At 44.8% G+C, this 18,575-nt stretch overlaps 2 protein-coding genes across 2 annotated transcripts; one reads left to right on the top strand and one right to left on the bottom strand.

The window, feature by feature from the left end:
* The first annotated feature begins 5,633 nt into the window (after window positions 1-5,633).
* On the top strand, window positions 5,634-7,195 carry LOC111598840 (casein kinase I). The gene has a single exon (XM_023314276.2). It carries the CDS (start codon window positions 5,759-5,761, stop codon window positions 6,791-6,793), a length of 1,035 nt encoding a protein of 344 aa, XP_023170044.1. The 5' UTR covers window positions 5,634-5,758; the 3' UTR covers window positions 6,794-7,195.
* A 1,182-nt stretch (window positions 7,196-8,377) lies between these two features.
* LOC111598849 lies at window positions 8,378-10,413 on the bottom strand. Its single transcript, XM_030223474.1, has 3 exons — window positions 10,055-10,413; window positions 9,417-9,966; window positions 8,378-9,352 (listed from the first exon to the last, which is right to left on the bottom strand). The coding sequence occupies exons 1-3, from the start codon at window positions 10,411-10,413 to the stop codon at window positions 8,378-8,380; spliced, it is 1,884 nt and encodes a 627-aa protein (XP_030079334.1).
* Window positions 10,414-18,575: the final 8,162 nt, after the last annotated feature.

Genomic DNA, 18,575 nt, shown 5'->3' with positions numbered 1-18,575 from the left:
ACACTATTCTATATACTTATGCCATACTCTATACCATACTATACTCTACTATTGTTATACTATACCATACTACACTCTACTCTACCACACTATTCAATACTATAATCTATGCTCTACTCTATAACATACCATACCATATAGCATACTATTGTTATACTATACCACACTACACTCTACTCAACCACTCTATACTATACTATAGTCTATGCTCTACTCTATGCCTTACTCTTTTCTATACTACACTCTACCATACCCGTCCATACCATATACCATATTATAGATATACTATACCACACTACACTATACTCTACCACAGTTTACCACTCTATGCCATATACTCTATACTATACTGTACTATAACCATACTGTACCATACCCCAGTCCAGTCTACCATACGCTACTACAGTCCACCCTGCTATATAGCTACACTATAATCTGCATATAGCTTACTTGCCAGAGACACTTGCTTGGCTTCTTCTTGAATCACTTACTTCAAATTGGTTTTGCCTTGTTGTAAATGTAATTTGAGTTTTCGCTTCTTTGTTTACTCCTTTTTTTGTTTACTCTGCCCCTTCGCTTGCCCCTGCCTACATATATAGTAAATATATTTTAATTTTTTTCTCTCTTGTTGTTGTTGCTGTTTTTCGGTTCTGCTATGGAAAGTCCTTCTATAAGTAAATACAATTGTTTTCGTTGCTTCAATCGCGTTTTAATTTTTGCGGCTTTATGTTAATTGAAAACCAATTTGACGGCAAACAAAATGCGACGATTCACTGCGCACAGTTCCAATTGTCTATATCTATCGCTGTCTCTCTCTCTCTATCAGGCAAACGATTCGCTCCCACTCTCTCCTTCCCACTGCCGCATGGCGTATTCAATAGGCCTGAATAAACAGAACTCTGTGCATTTGAAATTGATAGATAAGCTATATTGAAATTAATATATATATATATATATATATATATATATATATATATATATATATATATATATATATAAACATACATATATCATATACAGCTCTATATATTATATATGTATATATGCTTTTGTGTATATAGAGCTTGTTTATGGGTTTATATTCATTTTTATATTTATTTTTTTGCTATTGACTTTGGAATTTTCAATTAAAACACGTAATTGATGAACACTGACAAAATTGAAATTTTTATTTACATTTTATTATTGCCTGGCGACAATTCACGCCTCCGCGACCTAACTTTAATCATCAATTTTGCTCGCATTAAGCATTTGCACAGCTTTCAATCTGCATGTCATTATTATGTATCACTTTCCAGTTTCAGTTTTGCATTCGACTCGGCCAATTCCCAACTCTTTCTGAGCTCTTCGACCATACAGAGTGAACTTACTCCTTGACAGTGTGCTGGACTGAGTCAGTGTTGCGTTGCCTGTGCCTTCATACAAGTTTGCGTCACGTAATCGATTTATATTTCTAATGCCATGAAATCGATTAAAATCGATATCAAATTTCTGTTATTTAAGCAACTTTTATTCGTCATTGTAGCTTTTCCTTCTCTATCTCTAGCTATCTCTCTCACTCTCCTTAACTCTCTCTCACTATCTGTCTTGTTCTCTCTTTCTCTTTCCCCCTTTCTCTTTCTATCTGCCTCTCTTTGCTCTGTCTCTCTCCACGGGAAGCCGAGAAACATCTAATTGGCAACACCCAACTGGGCCAATTTTAATTGCTTTAAATTCATTAAAAATTTCACGAGTTACACTTCAGTATTCAAATTGGCGTTTAAATTGTTTAATTTGGTTGATTTGTAATATTTACTCTCGATAAGCTTCATTATTAATGGGCGCACTGTGCGTGGGTGTGAGTGTGTGTGCATGTGTGCGGGTGTGCAATAATTTAAAAATTACATTCATAATTTATAAAAGTATAAATAAATAAATAGCAAACAAACAAGGCGTAAAAAGAGGGATCGTTTCGATAGGCCGAAAGTCGGATGCTCTTCATGGTAATAACGATAATGAAGTTCGAGCTCATGATGATAATGAACATAATTGTAATATAATATATATATAGGCCTGCATTGCAGTCTCGCTTCAGCATGGCCAGTGGCAACACCAGTCCGACTGACAGAGACAGAGTTTATCCCAATATTAACGTGCCCTCTCCTAGAGTATAGAAAGCAACAACTGTAATTGCTGGCAGCTGCAGAGTAATAGATGAAGGCGACAATGCCAAAGCACAGGATGTTCAATGCTGATGAGCATGAGGAGTGAGGCAGAGGAGGGGCAGCAGGAGGAACGAGGACGAGACCTGTCTATGTGCAGTAATTCAACGTGTTGTTGCTTCGTGTGAGTGCAACAACATAATTGTTGTAGCTGTTGAACTTGTTGACCATTTGCCGCCCCGTATTGAAGGCAGACCCCCAGACCCCTGTCCCAAGTCACTAGCCCCCAACCAGCCGCAGTCCCAGTTCGAGTTGCAGTCTCGTTCAGATTTGCATAATAAATGAGATACAAAAGCCAAGCGGCTACTGTCACATAGCCACTGGCCGTGTGCCATCTATAATGATGATAATAATGATGCAGATATATGTTCAAACAAACATAGCCAGATAAAACCGAGAATGGAGGCCAAGCGAGCAGGGGCGGAGGAACGGGGGAGCGGGCGCATAGACAGGTGCAAAAGGGCGGCGTTCGAGGGGAAATGTCATGCCATATAACCGAGCCGTGGTGTGAGTGAACACACGCACACACACACACGCACAAATGGGGTGCATATGCTACACACACACACACACACACACATCTGGTCCGGGTGTAGACGTATGACAAAACAATATGCAAATTTTGTTGCATACTTTTTGGAGCCAGCGTGAAAATCATTTCAGCTAAGCAGACACCCAGCTTTCGCTGCTGCTGCTGCTGCTGCTGCTGCTACTGCAGTCAGTCAGCCCAATCAAACAAATAAACAAGTACAGCAAAAACAACAACAATAGCAGCAGACAGGGCGAACTGTACGGGCAGGACAACAGGCAACGGACAACAGGCAACAGACAACGGACAACGGCTACATAATGCCTTTCCGGTATCCAATAAACCGACTGCACTTGGACAGCCCGGATTTCCGCTTGAATCATTGATGAGCTATTAAAGTCATTTCTATTTTGCTGTTTGTTGTACGGCTGCTACGGCTCGTCTAACAAGCAACAATCTCCACCTCCGCCTGTCCCCACCCCGGCAATTGCACTTTTGCCTCTCTGTTCTTCAACTTGTTGTTGTTGTTGTTGTTGTTGTTGTGTCAATTGTTGTTGCTGTTTTAGTCATCAACAACTTTTGTCACGTTCAAATTCCGTAGTTTATCACAACGCGTCGGGGAATTCGCTCTGCAAATTAAGCATGCAGCTGTCGTGAGTGTTGGAATGTAGGGGAAATTGCCAAAAAGCTGCTCAGCAGGTGGCAACGCTGTCGTAAAGGTAAGCCACACGTCGTTAACAGATCGTTGCAAGCATCGATAGTTATCGATTGAAGGCATTTCACACATCCGCAAAGCTAACGATTATCATTGACTTGCAAATGGAAATGACTATCGATAAATTATGAACTGCGACTCGTTCGTTTTTGTCCGATAATCAACTTGCTTGAACGTACACAATTTGATAATAACAATTAGCGCAAAAGGAAGAAGAAAAATTGATTTAAGCCGCTTTTAAGTGCCGCACACAATGACAGAATGCGTCCATTGTTTACGTATGTCCTTTCGCGGCATTCTTAATGAAACTCGACATGGGACTTGAGCTGCCCCTTCGGCTGGTGGGGGAAGGGGGCGGCATGTCCGATAGGCAAAAAGCTTAAGAGCCGGCAATTGAATCGTTGCTGTCCGTTCGTCTGACTGCCCGCAGTTAATATATACCCTGCAGCGAGTGGTTTGGGGGAGGCCCTCAGACAGAGCATGGCAGCCGCTCGTCCCATATACCGATACAATGACAGAAGTTATCGATAAATTGCCAATTGACCAATTTGAAAATCGATGAATATCGTTGGCATTAAATGAAGAAGCTGAAAGCGACTGCCAGTCGTTGATTGATGATATCCTTCAACTACAGGGTATTGCCTAGCCGAACATTCTCCACTTTAATTTGTTGCTGCTGTGGCTGCATGCGGGAGGACGTGGCAATTGCCACGACGACAGCGACGACGTTGACGGAAATGAAAAGATAATTTACCCGCATGTTTCAACATCAGCGTGGCATGCCACGCCCACACGCACAAGCAGCGCATGGGAGGGGCGAGTATGGGATATCTATCTGAAGCTGACTCCATGTAAATGGGGATTGGGTCATCATCATGCCGCTAATGCTAATGCTGGTTATCTGTCTATCCATCAGCTGGCCATGTTATGATGTAAATGCCGAGCCACTCGACTGCTGCCACTGATGATAATGGCCACCACAATCCGCCGGCTGTGACTCCGACTCCGACTGCGACGCCGGCTGTGACTTTGGCTCCGGCTGCAAGTACTGCTCTAGCTGCGACTCCTGTTGGAGGCAAATATGTCGCTGCTCGTCTTGTCATGGGGCTTTGCAGCTGCCAAACATTTAGTCTGTCTGCGCCACACACACACACACACACACACACACAGCTCAGTCACAAATTTATTGTTCTTAAACATCTGAGCATGAATGAATGACTGTGCCAGCTAACTGGAACTTGCGTCTGGGCATTGGTATTGCTATCGAGAGTGGGTATGGCACTGCGGCTGTAGCTTGGCCCTGGTTATATTTGAATGCCAAGTTGCCAGTTGTCACAAAGTGAGTGAAATATAGCCAAAATGTCAAATGTCAGCGAAAGACATTATTACTGGCTAGTTGATCCGTCGTCGTCGCCGTAAACTCCAACTGCTGCTCATGCTTGTGCTTGTGCTTGTGCTTGTTGCCTTGCCTTCTCTTTTTGTCATACGCCTCATCCTTGTACGGATAGTCTCCGTCTGCTATGGCGCAGATAATCGATACGCACACGCATTGCATGCTCTCTCCCTCTCACTCCATCTATCTCTCTCTCTCTCTCTCTCGCACTCTCTGTGCATGTGTGAAGCTAGAGATTGGAAACCGAGACCATGTCAGCCCATCAGCCAACATCATCAAGCGTGTGTTGCTGCTGCTGCTGCTGCCTGTTGTGTCCCGGACTTTAAAACATTCAACTTCAGCTTCAAGTTCCTTGGCTTTTAATTTGCTGTTCCGTCCCGAAAGAAAAAACCAATTTAAGCTTATAACAAATTTCATTTTAAGAGCGTTTGATATAATACAAAATAAATCAAATTAATTGTTTATTGAAATGAAAAATTTGAAATTATAATACAAATTCTTTATGGAAAGAAGTCAAAATAGAACTTTAAGCTTAATGAGATTAAGTTTTCAAACAGCTTTAGTGGTCCAAAGCTGTTGAGATATGCCCATTGCATCTTAGCGAGTTAATCCAAAATTAGCTTTAGAGAAGCTTGATAAGTCTTCGTCGCTTAGCTCCCAGCCAGTAGCTTGTCTGAGCTTTCAAAGTTTCATCTAAAGCTGCTTAAACTTCACTAAGCTCTTCACTCATGTGAGCTCAACTCTGCTTCTAGCTTTCATGTGCCGAAAGCTTTGCAGCTAAAGTCAGTTGTTCACTGAAACTAGAACTTCAACGCTTGTTTGGCAATTATTGTTAATTTAATTTATTAAAAATATTTTACACACTTTATTAGAGGAAATTTTCGGAACAGCGAATACCAGAGGACAGGCATCCACACGAAATGGAGGAGCTGCGCGGGAACGAGACACGCGAGTCCTTCGTGGGCGACTACAAGCTGCAAGGCCAGTTCGACAAGGGCACCTTCGGAGACATCTACCTGGCCACATCTCTGTACACCGGCGAGCGCTGTGCCGTCAAGATGGAGAAGGCGGGCATAAAGTACCCACAGCTGGCCTACGAGTATCGCGTGTACAAGGCAATCCGACCGGCCTTGGGGCTGCCTTACATCCACTACTTCTGCGAGGAGGACGAATATTGCGCGCTAGTCATGCAGCTGCTGGGACCATCGCTAAGCTATTTGTTCGAGTTCTGCAGTCGAACGTTTACCATGAAGACCGTGCTGATGCTGGCGGATGAGATGCTTTCGCGCCTGGAGTATGTGCACGGGCGCGGCTTTGTGCATCGCGACATCAAGCCGGATAACTTTCTGATCGGCCGCGACACTACATGCAAGCGGGTGCATCTGATAGACTTCGGCCTGGCCAAGAAGTACTGGGACCCCATTACCCATGTGCACATACCCTATCGGGAGAACAGCTGCCTGACGGGCACAGCGCGCTATGCGTCCATCGCTGCGCACGAGGGCCTGGAGCAGTCGCGCCGCGATGATCTGATCTCCGTTGGCTATGTGCTCCTATATTTCCTACGGGGCAACCTGCCCTGGCAGGGTCTGGTGGCCAGCACCAAGCATGAGAAATACCAGGCCATCTACGCGATGAAGTGCTCCATTAGCAACGAGGTGCTCTGCCAGAACTATCCCAGCGAGTTTACCATGTACATGAACTACTGCCACAAGTTGAGCTTCGATGCCAAGCCGGACTACAACAAGCTGCGCAAGATGTTCCGTCAGCTGAGCATCAAGCTGTACTTTAAAAACGATCAGATCTTTGACTGGGAGAGACTTACTTTGGAGTTTCATGGCAACCAGAAAAATCCTGGCGTGGGTCAACGGGTGTATCCGGCTAAGTGCCGGCCGGATGATGCACTAAGTGGTCATCCAATTATACGCGACGACAAAGCCATTGGATTTAGCTAAGGTAAATGGAGCTAGTTCCAAAAATCCTGAACTAGTTCCAAAATACGTGAACTAGTTCCAAGAATTATGAGCTGATTCCAAAACACGTGAATTTATTCCAATATTTGTAAACTAGTTGCAAAATTTGTGAACTAGTTCCAAAATTTGCGAACTAGTTCGTCAAAAATATTAACTCATTTTAAGCTAGCGGAGGTTATTCGGCAACCAACTAGTGCCAAATGATTCGACATGAAGTATGGTTCCAGAATTATCCGTAATAGACAACTAAATTGTAAATATATTGTAATGTATGTGAACCAATTTAAATTTTCATAAAAGATTGTGAACTGGTTCCAATTGTACACTGGTCCAAGCAAGCTAGTTCCAATTAAATATTTTACAATAATTCCAATCACAAATGTTGACAGTTCCATCTGCTATATATCTAACTCATATGACTACATGAACTAGTTCCAATACCAAACGAGTTAGCAATAAATCATGCGCGCCTAGTCTCTCAGCCTTGGAGCTTTTGGCATCATATGAGCTACGGATATTTCGTATTGTTTTGAAAGCCAAAATGAACTTTAGTAAGTTTTGAAACTTTTATTGAACTAATTTTGGATTGAATAGTAAATAAAATCAAGATTTGCTGCTTTTTTTTTAGTTGTCTGAAGAGGACAATTTCGAATTTCCTAACCATATCTAAAATAAAGAAAAGTTCGCAAAAATATTTCGTTAAGTCTCTTGAGAAATTGCGTCTAGAAAAACAGTTTGGCAAGAAAGAAGTGCTTAGCAGCCAGGCGAACTGCATTCACCTGAATTCATTGTACCTGGAGCAACAAGCCGCAAAAATACCCCGCCCATTCACACCCACTTGAGCTGCCGATGGGCGTATGGGAGAGATAGAAAGAAATCAAAAACACAATCAGATGTTGCCATAGTTGCAGCACACTCAACAAACAGATAAATATATAGAGTGAGAGGAGAGGGTGAAGCAAGCGGAGCGAGAGCGAGAGAGAGACGGAGGGAGAGGGAGAGGGAGAGGGACAGAGTGAATGCCTGAGGGGCGTTTGTGGAATGGACAGCATCAACAGCCACGCTTCAGCGGCGACAGCTAATAAAAATTGTCCAGTTTTTCCAATTTGAGAGATGCCAACGCCAACGCCCCCTCTCCAGAGAGAGAGAGCGAGAGAGAGAGAGAGAGCGTAAAGGGGACGCGCTGAAGGTGAAGGAACGAGAGGAAAAACGGCAAATAGAGCAATTTAAATTGGAACGTGATTATGCAAACGTTTGCGCAGCTTAACTCAAGTGTCGCTCCGTGCCGCTTGGCCAGTTGCCGCTGCTCCAAACACACACACACACACACAAATACGCACACAAATACACACACACACAGAAGCAATAGGGTCATGCATTACAAGTCTTGAATCAATTGTTAAGGCCATGTGTGCAACAAATCCAAAGAAAGAGCTACTACTACTACACACACACACGCACAGCAAGAGTGTGGGCATTCAGCATTTGAGTTGACCATTAACCAGGCTGAAAGCATTCAAAGCCCTTGAGTGCTCAGCTTCCAGCCAGCAGCTAAGACCTGAGACTCTACTGCAGCCAGTCTAGCAGGCGCCGCAGCCTGCTCCAACGCCCCGCCAGCCGTTCGAGCAGCAGCAGCAAGCCAGCCATGGCCATCAGAGCAACGTAGCAGCGATAGAGGCCATGCAGCATATCGTTGGTGATGCGTGTGACCAGCTCCACATTGCTGTCGACTTGCCCAAAGTTGCCCGCGGGCAGATAGCGACGCTCGATGTGCGACAGGACGCCCGAGCTGCGCAGCTGTTCGATCTTGCGATCGATGCTGAACTTGAGGATCGTGTTGTTCGGAAAGTAGATGACCAGCTGGTACAAGTAGATGGGCTCTCGGATATGTGTGAGTCGGCTGCCACGGCGGCGCTTGCGCTGCCAGTGTGCCAGATTGTTGTCCAGCGAGATGGTGACCAGGCGCGTGCCCTTCCGTGCCTGCTGCAGCCGTTGATAGCGCTCCGAGAAGTTGCCCTCCATCAGCTGCGTCAGCTGGCGCGGATAGAAGTCGTGATAGCCGCTGCTAATCAGCGTATAGTTCTGCCGCAGCAGCCCGGCCAGGCCGTGCGGCAGCGGCTGCTGCTTGGGTATGCGCAGCACATCGAACAGCTTCGCCTGGTAGGCGCAGCGCAGCACAAGCGTCAGCAGCAGCCAATTGGCCAGCAGATGGCGCAGAAAGCTGCTGTGCGGCACACGATGCGACGGCACCGGATTGCCCGTCGTTGAGGCTATCAAGTTCTCGACCGGATGCTGCAGACGTACGCGCTGCTCCAAGCAGCGCGCACAGATCAGCGCGGCGAGCAGCGTGGCCAACAGGCAGAGCCAGACAACGGGCTCAAAGGGACGTATCAGCTGGCCAAAGGGTCCCGAATAGCGCTCCGAGCGCACCACAAAGATGAAGTAGCTCTGATGATACACGGCCGAGGTGGCGAACTGATGGCGACGCTTATCCGAGCCACTGAAGCCGCCTACCGCCAGATCAGCCTCGCCCGATGCCAGCTGAGTGGAGGGAGAAACGAAAGCATTCAAATATTTCGAGGGTATTTGTCCAACCATGTCTCACCTGTGCAAAGCAGCCGTTCAGGCTGTCAGTGCTAAAGATCTCGCTCTTCTCCATGGGTATCTTGAGATTAATGCGAAATCTCAGCGCGGTGGCCACCAGACGCAGCAGTTCCCCGCCGATCCCATGCAAATCGTGCATGTCAATCAGCGCCCCGTTCGCCGGCAGAATAGCGCCATCTGCCGGCAGGTACATGAAGTGCGGCGGCAATACGTGTCCAGTCACATTGAACGCACAATTGCTCAGATTGGTGAAGCGTACGGGAAAGAGCTCCGGATGCAACAAGCTACCATTGGACAGAAAGCGATTGCTCCGATAGGTGTGGATGCCCGGCGTGCAGTGCTCCCGGAACAATCTGTAGGAATAGAGCGCGATCTTGCCATCGTCCTGCTGCGCCAGCACGACGACATTGATAATGCGCTTCACGAGCGCCGCATAGCATATGCGAGTCACAGAGCTCTGCAGCTCCGTTGCCGGCTGCCGCACCATGAGGACTATCAGAAAGTAGAACTCACGTTCGTGCAGCAGATGCGTATAGTTCAGATGGAGTTGTCTTGCGAGGGAGAGAGGAGAGGATATTGAAATGAAGCTATGCTAAGTTAAAGGAGAGAGCAAGAGGAGGAATCACTTGAAGTACTCACTCAAAAGCCTCTGCCTCGTTGACCACGAAGAGCGTGTAGTCCCAGGGCTGCTGGACGAAGGCGGATGCCCTGTAGAAGAGGACGGACATGTGCAGTGCCAGCTGCTGGAGCAGCTGGTCCGTTAGCTGACGCTGCTGGTGATCCAGCTCTGCTGGACAGTGCAGGCAGTGCTGTCGCACCAGAAGCGTGTTGATCCTGGTGGCAATGTGACGGCTGGCCACATGCAGCGCGGCCTCGCCCAGTCGCTGTACATCCCGATCGACAGGCGGCCGGCCAAAGAGTTGCTCTGGCGCCAGGCCCAGGCCCAGGCAGCAGCAGCAGCAGCTGCAGAGCAGCAAGAGGCCAACCGGTGGCCGCATGAGCACAACGTTGCGGGCTGAATGGCAGCCCGCAGGAGCTGCCGCAGGGCTCGGCAAACTGGCAGGCGCTAATGTAATTGCTGTTGATTGCGCCGATACGCTCTAATGGAATTGTGCTGATAATTTTGACTAATTGGAAGCAATTGCAGTTGATGCTCGCAACTTGGATTCGATTAACTGCGGCTCCCTTGCATCAAATGGCATAATTAAAAATGCAGCACTTGCAGCTGGGAATACGGCCACATGCGTTTACATAAGCTGATATGCTTGATTAACCGAATCGACTCCAAAGACCATTCAGCGGGCTCCAGTGGGCTGAGCGGCCGACTAGCTGATACCCTTACCTCTGCATTGAGACTGCTCACATAATGTATGTAGATAGGCAAAGGCAACTCTTGTTACTCAAAGGAAGTTGCATGTGTCTACGGTTCAGTCGAACAAAGTGAGGTTAGGCACGTCGAAGTGAGGTTATGTTTAAAAGTAAGCCAAATGCAGCTTTAAATTGAGCCAAGGCGACGCGCCTGACCTCTCCCTTGCCTATCTCTCGCTCTCGGTGTCTCAATTTTTTTCTCGTCTTACTGAAAATGCGGCCAAGCAGGCGGGGCAAAAGCAATAAGCGCCACAAAACGCGCACTCTTGGTAATTTAAGAAGCAGCACAGGGACAAAACTTGCAATGGCCAGGCGTGTGGGTGAGCTGGTCTGTGCTGGCCTTTAGGTTCACTTGATGTTATTTTACAAGGACACGCGCACAATTTATAATAACGCCGACTGCCGACTGCCGACTCGTCCTGGTCGTGGACCACCAAATGACGCCTCACTGTGTGCCCGCGCGCCCATGTAAAGTACAGTAAAGTAAAGTAAAGTAAAGTAAAGTAAAGCCAAGGCGAACGACTCGAGCTGTGCAGAAAGAACACTCACACACACACACACACACATACATCTCTCTATAGTGTGTGTGTGTGTGTTTGCAAACGAGAAAAATGAAGCGAAACAATTCCAAGTAAGCAAACAAAACTGATGGAAGATAATCTACTTGAAGCATACTTTAAGGCGTATCTAATGGTCCTTTTAATGTTTAAACACGCTTTCGTCTGTCTTGTCCTTGTTGAATGCCCAACCACCCAGCCACCCAGCCACCCCCAAGCCCCCCTCGGCTCACTCTGTGCCCCAGCCAAGCCGAAACCAATGTCCCATGTTTATTTTATCCACATCATCAGCCCCGAGAACCGACTCCTCACAATGGCCAGGCCAATGTCACGTTCTTTTTTCTTATTATCCTCTCTCTATCTCTCTCGCTCTCTCTCTCCGTCTGTCTTACGTGTTTGCCATCTCTTTCTCTTTGTATTATTCACGTAGTTTAGTGTTGCGCTGCGGCTGCTTTCCTGTGTTTATTTTATCACAATAATTCCACATTTTTGCTTTTATGCATTTTTAATTTGAGCAGCGGACAATCCTGTGGGCGCTGGGGGCGTGGTGCCTCAGCCTGCTGGGCTAGACTCAAGAGGCTATACCTGAGCAGAAAATGTTATATAATTAGCATACAAAATAGAGCAAAAGATCGATTACATCAATCGATAGGATTATAATAAAAATGTATCGATAATTGCATTGCATAAATCATTTTTGTTTTCAATTATAATTTGTCAACCAGTGTTGGAAAATAATTAGCAGCACTAATTACCAACGAGAAGTGTTATAATGTTGTTATTGATAAGATTTCGATTAAAAAAATATCGATAAATGCATCGATAACATTTTCGACGTCGCGTTATGCACATCGTTAAACGATTTGCAAGTTGACACCTATCCAGCAGTGTTGGTAAACGCTGAAACAATTATCGATACTTTATCGATTACATAAAAGTGCAGCTAAATACATTAAACAATTGCTATTCAGGGATCATTTAGAGACTGTTATTGTTCGAGTAACGTAGTCAAGCGTTGAGCTGCATACGCCCAATTGAACCGTTAGGTAATTGTAATTTATCGATAACAGTTTTGCTTCAAGGGCGCTTTTGTAGTGTGTCGAGTTGCCACCATGTTGCAATTTGCTGCAAATGGCTGGCGCTCGTCGCCAGCATCAGACACTGCGGCTCATCCCGCAGCTCATCCTGCGGCTCATCCATGGACGGAGCCATGGGGCTGTCGCTGGCTGCCATCGTTTTACGAAAAACGATTACGCACTAAGCCTATAACTTATGTTGATGTTTTCTTTTCGTCTTAACATTTGCAAATTTGTCATTTTTTCTTGCCTCTGTGCGTGTGTCCTCGCTGTGGCAAGCAGATGGGGCGATGGCTGCTTGCTTTAGCTAACCAATATTTTGCTTGTCCGTGTTCTTATGCCGGCTCAACTTTTCTTTTCTTTTCTTATGAGTTTTTTTTTTTGCTGTTGCCTTAGCTTTCATTTTGGTCCTTCGTTGCGCTGCTAATAGTATTGTCCTTGAGTGTGTGTGTGTGTGTGTGTGTGTGAGCGTGTCTAAGTAGTCAACATTTTATTGCGGCTTGGCCATTTTTAAGTACTGTTTGCCTATTTCAGCTGCCTTAGCCACTGTGCCTCAACTAGCGCATTGTGTGCGAGTGTGTGTGTGTGTGTGTGTGTGCATGTGTGTGCGCTTGTATCATATTAAACTAATCCTAAATGGTTTCTTCACGGCACATTTGCTGGCACTTGTTGGCGGCCGCAAAGACCTTAGCTACCCACCTGGCCGCCATCTGAATGCTTGCTTAAGCATTTTTTTTAAAGCCCCAACGCATAGAGAAAATTAAAAATATATTTGTATCTGTATATATATATATATATAGTTATACACGTGTGCATATATGAAAAGCAACATAGATAAGCCTCACACGCAGCCTCCTCGTCGTTCTTTCCCTCAAAGTCAGCAAAGCCAAATGCGATTATAGAAATCACTTGAAGAGTTACGAGATTTTCAAAGCTCGGCATTACCTGGTTTTTAACAGAGCGGCTTTGGCTCCACTGTTTGGACAAATGCTATTCGAAAACTATCTGCGAATCATAAATAAAGTTTTATTGCATGCCTGTGGGCGCAATGTGTGCGAATTTATGTATGTGCTCGGCGGACAAGCCGCTTTTTATGCATCGATAACAAAGGCGCAAAAAAAGCTACAAAAACTATCGATACGCAAGTTGTGCACTTTTGTGTGCCACACAAATATTTATAAAGTTTTTCACTTTAAGCTGCAGTTGATAAATAAAACATGAATTCATGTGCGCATACCTAAAGGTAACATCTGTGAACTAGTTCATAAAATTGAACTCAGTTTTGGAACCAGTTCAAACGGACATCGCAGATCAATCAATGTGAAGTTGTTGAGTACCTAAAATACCACAGCTAGAAGTGATTATGCTCATAACGGAACTAGTTCAGAACACATACTCTAGAGAGGAAAACCCTGCCTGCCTGGCTCAAGTAAGTAACTGCTCGATATGAATACAATTTGAAGTCTGTTTTTCTCCGAGTTCCTAAGCTCAGCTAGTCTCAAACGTCAACTAGTTCACTCCGTGACACGTTTAATGAACACACAGAAACTCATTTGCGAACGGAATCAGTTCACATTTAACTGAAATTGAAATCAAATTTTTAATTACAGAAACCGAAAAAAGAAACAACACGAAAGAAACTCAAATTGAAACTGAAAATCAGGTGCGAGCCGAGAGCTGAGGTAAATTCTCCTAATTTTTGATTGATTGCATTGAAATTGGTATTGAATGGGCGCCACTAATTGAACAACAAATTAAAATCAATCAATCGCTGCATCAGACGCTAATGAGTCACACGCCGCCCAGATTCTCGAATCCCGGCTCTTCCACCTGGCTGCAGGTGAGAGAACAAATTGACTTTGCCATGGAATTATGACAAAATTACATTTTGCAAATGCAATTGAAATGCAACCATTGACGATTGCACTGCCATTGTCTGTGTAGCATGTGTCTACATGCATGTCGCTCTATGTGTGTGTGTGTGTGTGTGTGTGTGTGTGCAGAACTCATTTATAAAGTTATTCGTTAATAAATAGTTAACAATCAACGATAAATTGGCAATAAGCGTGTGGCTGACTGAACTGAACAAGAGAACCTGTAACAGGGGCGTAGATGTTAAGAGGGGTTACAAGTTGCCACACTTGGGCGATAGAGGGCGACATGGGATGGACTAAAGGTGTGAAGTATATAAAGATCAACTGTTTAGAAAGAGAGAGATAGTTGAAGAGAGAGAAAAAGAGAGAGAGAGAGAGAGAGACGAGAAACGAGAGATGGGAGAAGAGAGAGAGAGAAAGAAAGAGAAAGAGAGATAAAGGTAGTCTGAGAGAGAAAGATAGAGAAAAAGAAGGAAGGAGGGAGAGAGAGAGAGAGTGAGAGAAAGAGAGCGCTAAAAAGAGAGAAAGAGTGAAAGCGGAACAGACTGAAAGAGAAAACGACAGAAAAAGATAGAGAGAGAGAGAGAGTGATGGAATCATATGAAAGAAATATTTGGATCCCTCTGAACGCAGCTAAGCCTCTTTTGAAACACTTTCTATCTGCAGAATAGGATTTATCGCTCGCTCTACTAACTCCATTCACAGTTCAGTAGCAAATTTGCCTTCATTGCACAGCTGATGACGCCACTGGGCTGAGCATAGGTCATATAGAAACTGATGCAAAACGATAATAATTACACGTATTATGTTTAATGCAGGCCATTGTGCAATGTAGCTGGCAATGAGAGCGAGTGAGAGAGAGGGAGCAGGAGAAAGAGAGAGAGAGAGAGAGAGAGAGAGAGAGAGAGAGACGGCACGCGCTGTGCATATTTTGCCGCTGATTTCCACTTTTCATTTAAAGCCATTGTTCTAAGGCACACACACACGCACACACACACTCAGGCAACATAATTTTGTATCGAAAGGCATGCCAAATGGCCAGTCGATATTTTGAAACTGTGCGACAAAGAGGTAAGAGAGAGAGAGAGAGGAAGGAAGAGGCTAGGCCATGTGAGTCCGTGATAGCCCATGTAAATGATGGCCCTTTGGCCAAACAATAGCCGTTAGTTAGTTTGCCCGGCTGTTCTTTTTTTTTAACTTTTCGCAAAACGCTTTCCATATTTTTTGTTCATTAAATATACCCTGTACCCAGAGCAGGTATAAGGTATATGGATTGCGTGTATACTTCAGCTCTATCGACTCAGCACGGGACTCCAGTTGTCAGCTATGAAAAGCCTTAAGAATACACCCTTTGATAATCCCACTTTCAATGTGTAGGGTATCTACTCGTCGTATACTCTAGCCACTTTAGCTGCTTGCTGCATTCATTAAAGGACAATCATCAAAAATTATGCATGAAGCTGATGGAAGGCTAAAAAACGTGCCGCACTCAGCCCGTCGTCAGATATACCCGGCCCGAGCCCTGGGCCACTAATGAGTAGCCACGCCATCGAATATTCTCAGTCAGCTGGCCAATTGATTACCTGGACAATGGGCAACCAGCAACATATTTTGACCACTGACAGGCGACTCATGTTGTGCAATTAGACAAGGCTGCCGCAGAGGGCAGCGACGAGGCGGCAGGCGTCGAGTTCGGGTTCGAGTTCGGGTTCGGGTTCGGGTTCGGGGTCTACTAGGCTCCGGCTTGTGGCCAGTTGAGCAGCTTACACGAATAAGCGACAGCGGCTTCATAAATAACTAATAACCAAATAATTGGGCTGACAACGTCACCAACGCTCTATGAATAAAGATTCCAAAGTGGCCCAGAGACCAAGTTGCAGTTGACAAGGGGCGGACAGGCGTTGGGAGTGGGGCCTGAGGGGGTTAAATTCATTAACTAGTTGGTTTTGTTATTTTTATTTATTGATTCAATGTTTAGCATGACGTGCGCACAAATAGAGCAAAATGCAGTGGGACCAAGGAATAGCCTTTCTTGCAACAGTGTTTAAGAGAGAGAGACAGAACTTACAGATTGCAGATTAGTGTAACTTGTAATCATAATACAAATATTTATAGCATATATGTTATGCCAAGACATAACATAAAAGAAAAAACTTCAATAATTTCAAATCAAATTTGAGCATAAATTCAAATAAATCTAATTAGATTGCCTCAAAGTTACATTTTATAACAGTTCTTTACATATGCTTTATTTTAATATGATGCTTAAACTTCAACTGTTAACTTAACATTTAGTACTATTAACATATGTTAGCATAACGCCAAAGCTCATGTGCTGTTAGCTCCCAGAGCTGTGAGCTCGAAATTCGATTGAAACGGTTGCAGCTTGTAAACTGTAGAGGGCGCCAGCAAAGCTTTTGAGTTGGGAAAGTTGAAGTATTTGCTGACAGTTGATAGAGGGAATTTATGTGAAAACTCGATAAGTCAAGCAAGATAAATAGTAAACATAAAAGAAATGTTGCAATGGCTTTTTAAATCAATAAGCAATGCCAGCTACAGCTCCAGCATTAGCTGTGCTTTGTATATTCTGTTGTTCGTAAAGCCATCTCAGCCTGGAACTGTCCTGAAAAAGGTAAAAAAAAACGAAAACAAGTTTCAAACTCTGAGCAAAAGTCTGAATACCAAGCCTCCGAGGGTATCCCATTAAAAGCAAATTAACCAAGGGCAAAATCCGCTTTGTCGACACATTTTTAAATGTGTGCTGTTCTGTGTGCCACGCCCCCTTTGCCATGGACTGCTGCGCTATCATGTGAAATATTAATTACACTTATGGAAATCAAAACATAAGTAAACGAAGTAAGCGCGAGTTAAGCAGCGGACGACACGTGTTTAACGTTTGGCCAGTTGGGAAACTGGATACAGATAGGCCATATATAAATATATATATATGTATATATTTATATGGATAGGAGTGGATAAGCCAGGCAACTATTGGGGTGGCTGGGCGGATTGGTTGGCGTTTTGTTGGCTTGGCACCTTCTGCTGACCTGGCGCATTCGTTTAAGCGAGCCAAATTGTAAATTGTATTTAAATAATTACATTAAATGGCAGCTGATCGCCGCGTGAAACTCATTTATTTTTATTAGCGCATTGTAATTGCAACAGCACGTGCCACACGCTGCCGCATGCCGCCAGATGGAGGCGCCTGAGCGCAATGGAGTGGGGGGGGGGGGGGGGGGGGGAGGTAGGCAGGAAAGTGGCCGAAATGCAGCTGCAACAGTTGTTGAGTTCAATGGCCAGCAAATGCTTGGCAATTATTTAACCAAAAGGTATTAACCCAATTTTCATGGTTTCATAATTAATCCAATTTGTTAAGCGTATAAATTAAGCACAGATAGATACATACGCGCACGCAGAGTGGGGCCTGTGCATGGGTGTGCGGCGGGCGTTGGCAACCGCAAACAGTCGACCGATCATAATTGGAAATTTATTATACACAATGGACTTGTCGTTGGCCTTGTTTACGCTTTTGTCTCCTCTATTTATCGATGCTGCGTTGATAGCCGCTGGCTTTTACAGCAGCCGGAACCGGAGTCAGAGCTGCACCCGGATAAGTCCGCCCAGCCAACGGGCCGTGCAATCGGCATTGCGACACGCTGGCGTATACGTAATCTGCTCACGTTCAGGCAATCAGGTTAAGGCTTAACGGCATGCCACTAAGTAGGCCAGAAAAGTTGACCATTAAAATTGCCTCGAAGTGGAAATTTCACAAATTTCCCCTTAATAAATATCCCCTAATATCCCCATTTGCAAAGCTTTTTTTTTGTGCTGTCCCAAAGGCAAAGTTTGTGCCAATGCGAAACAAGCTTCGATGTTATTTAGCAGCGCGTTAACAGAGCTCGCAAGCTGTAACGTTTCCATCAACTGTTACTGAAAGCTGCATCACAACTATGTTAATGTTAGGAAAGCTTTCAGCAGTGCTGCAAGGCAACCAAAGTGTACTAAATTCTGATTCAACATTGAACTCATAACATGAATTGATTAGTCCACTGAACACAAATGTAAATGAAAATACAAATGTAATGCTTTCGTATATACTACAGCAATCTAACAGTACTTTATTTGTTTATATAAGCTTGGCGATGCCTCAACAATGCGTCTTCGATGAGCAACGATCGCAGAAAAATGCAGAGTTGGACTAGAAAACTGTTAAAGTCTCAATGTGCAATACAGAACCAGGAACCCCGAGATGCTATGAATGATGATGGTGTATGAACGCATAAAC

Source organism: Drosophila hydei, unplaced genomic scaffold (assembly GCF_003285905.1).
Source record: "Drosophila hydei strain 15085-1641.00,03,60 unplaced genomic scaffold, DhydRS2 tig00000215-arrow-arrow-pilon, whole genome shotgun sequence".
Taxonomy (NCBI): Eukaryota; Metazoa; Arthropoda; class Insecta; order Diptera; family Drosophilidae; genus Drosophila; species Drosophila hydei.
The sequence above is the reverse complement of the archived record's forward strand: the minus strand, read 5'-3'. Positions and strand labels throughout refer to the sequence as shown.

What these genes read in the sequence shown, in the direction of transcription:
- LOC111598840 (XM_023314276.2), top strand. Translation starts at nt 5,759, where the DNA reads ATGGAGGAGCTGCGCGGGAACGAGACACGCGAGTCCTTCGTGGGCGAC.
- LOC111598849 (XM_030223474.1), bottom strand. Translation starts at nt 10,413, where the DNA reads ATGCGGCCACCGGTTGGCCTCTTGCTGCTCTGCAGCTGCTGCTGCTGC. An exon ending in AACGAGGCAGAGGCTTTTGA is followed by an intron (nt 9,967 to 10,054) that starts GTGAGTACTTCA and finishes CTCCCTCGCAAG; the next exon opens with ACAACTCCATCTGAACTATA. An exon ending in TGAACGGCTGCTTTGCACAG is followed by an intron (nt 9,353 to 9,416) that starts GTGAGACATGGT and finishes CCCTCCACTCAG; the next exon opens with CTGGCATCGGGCGAGGCTGA.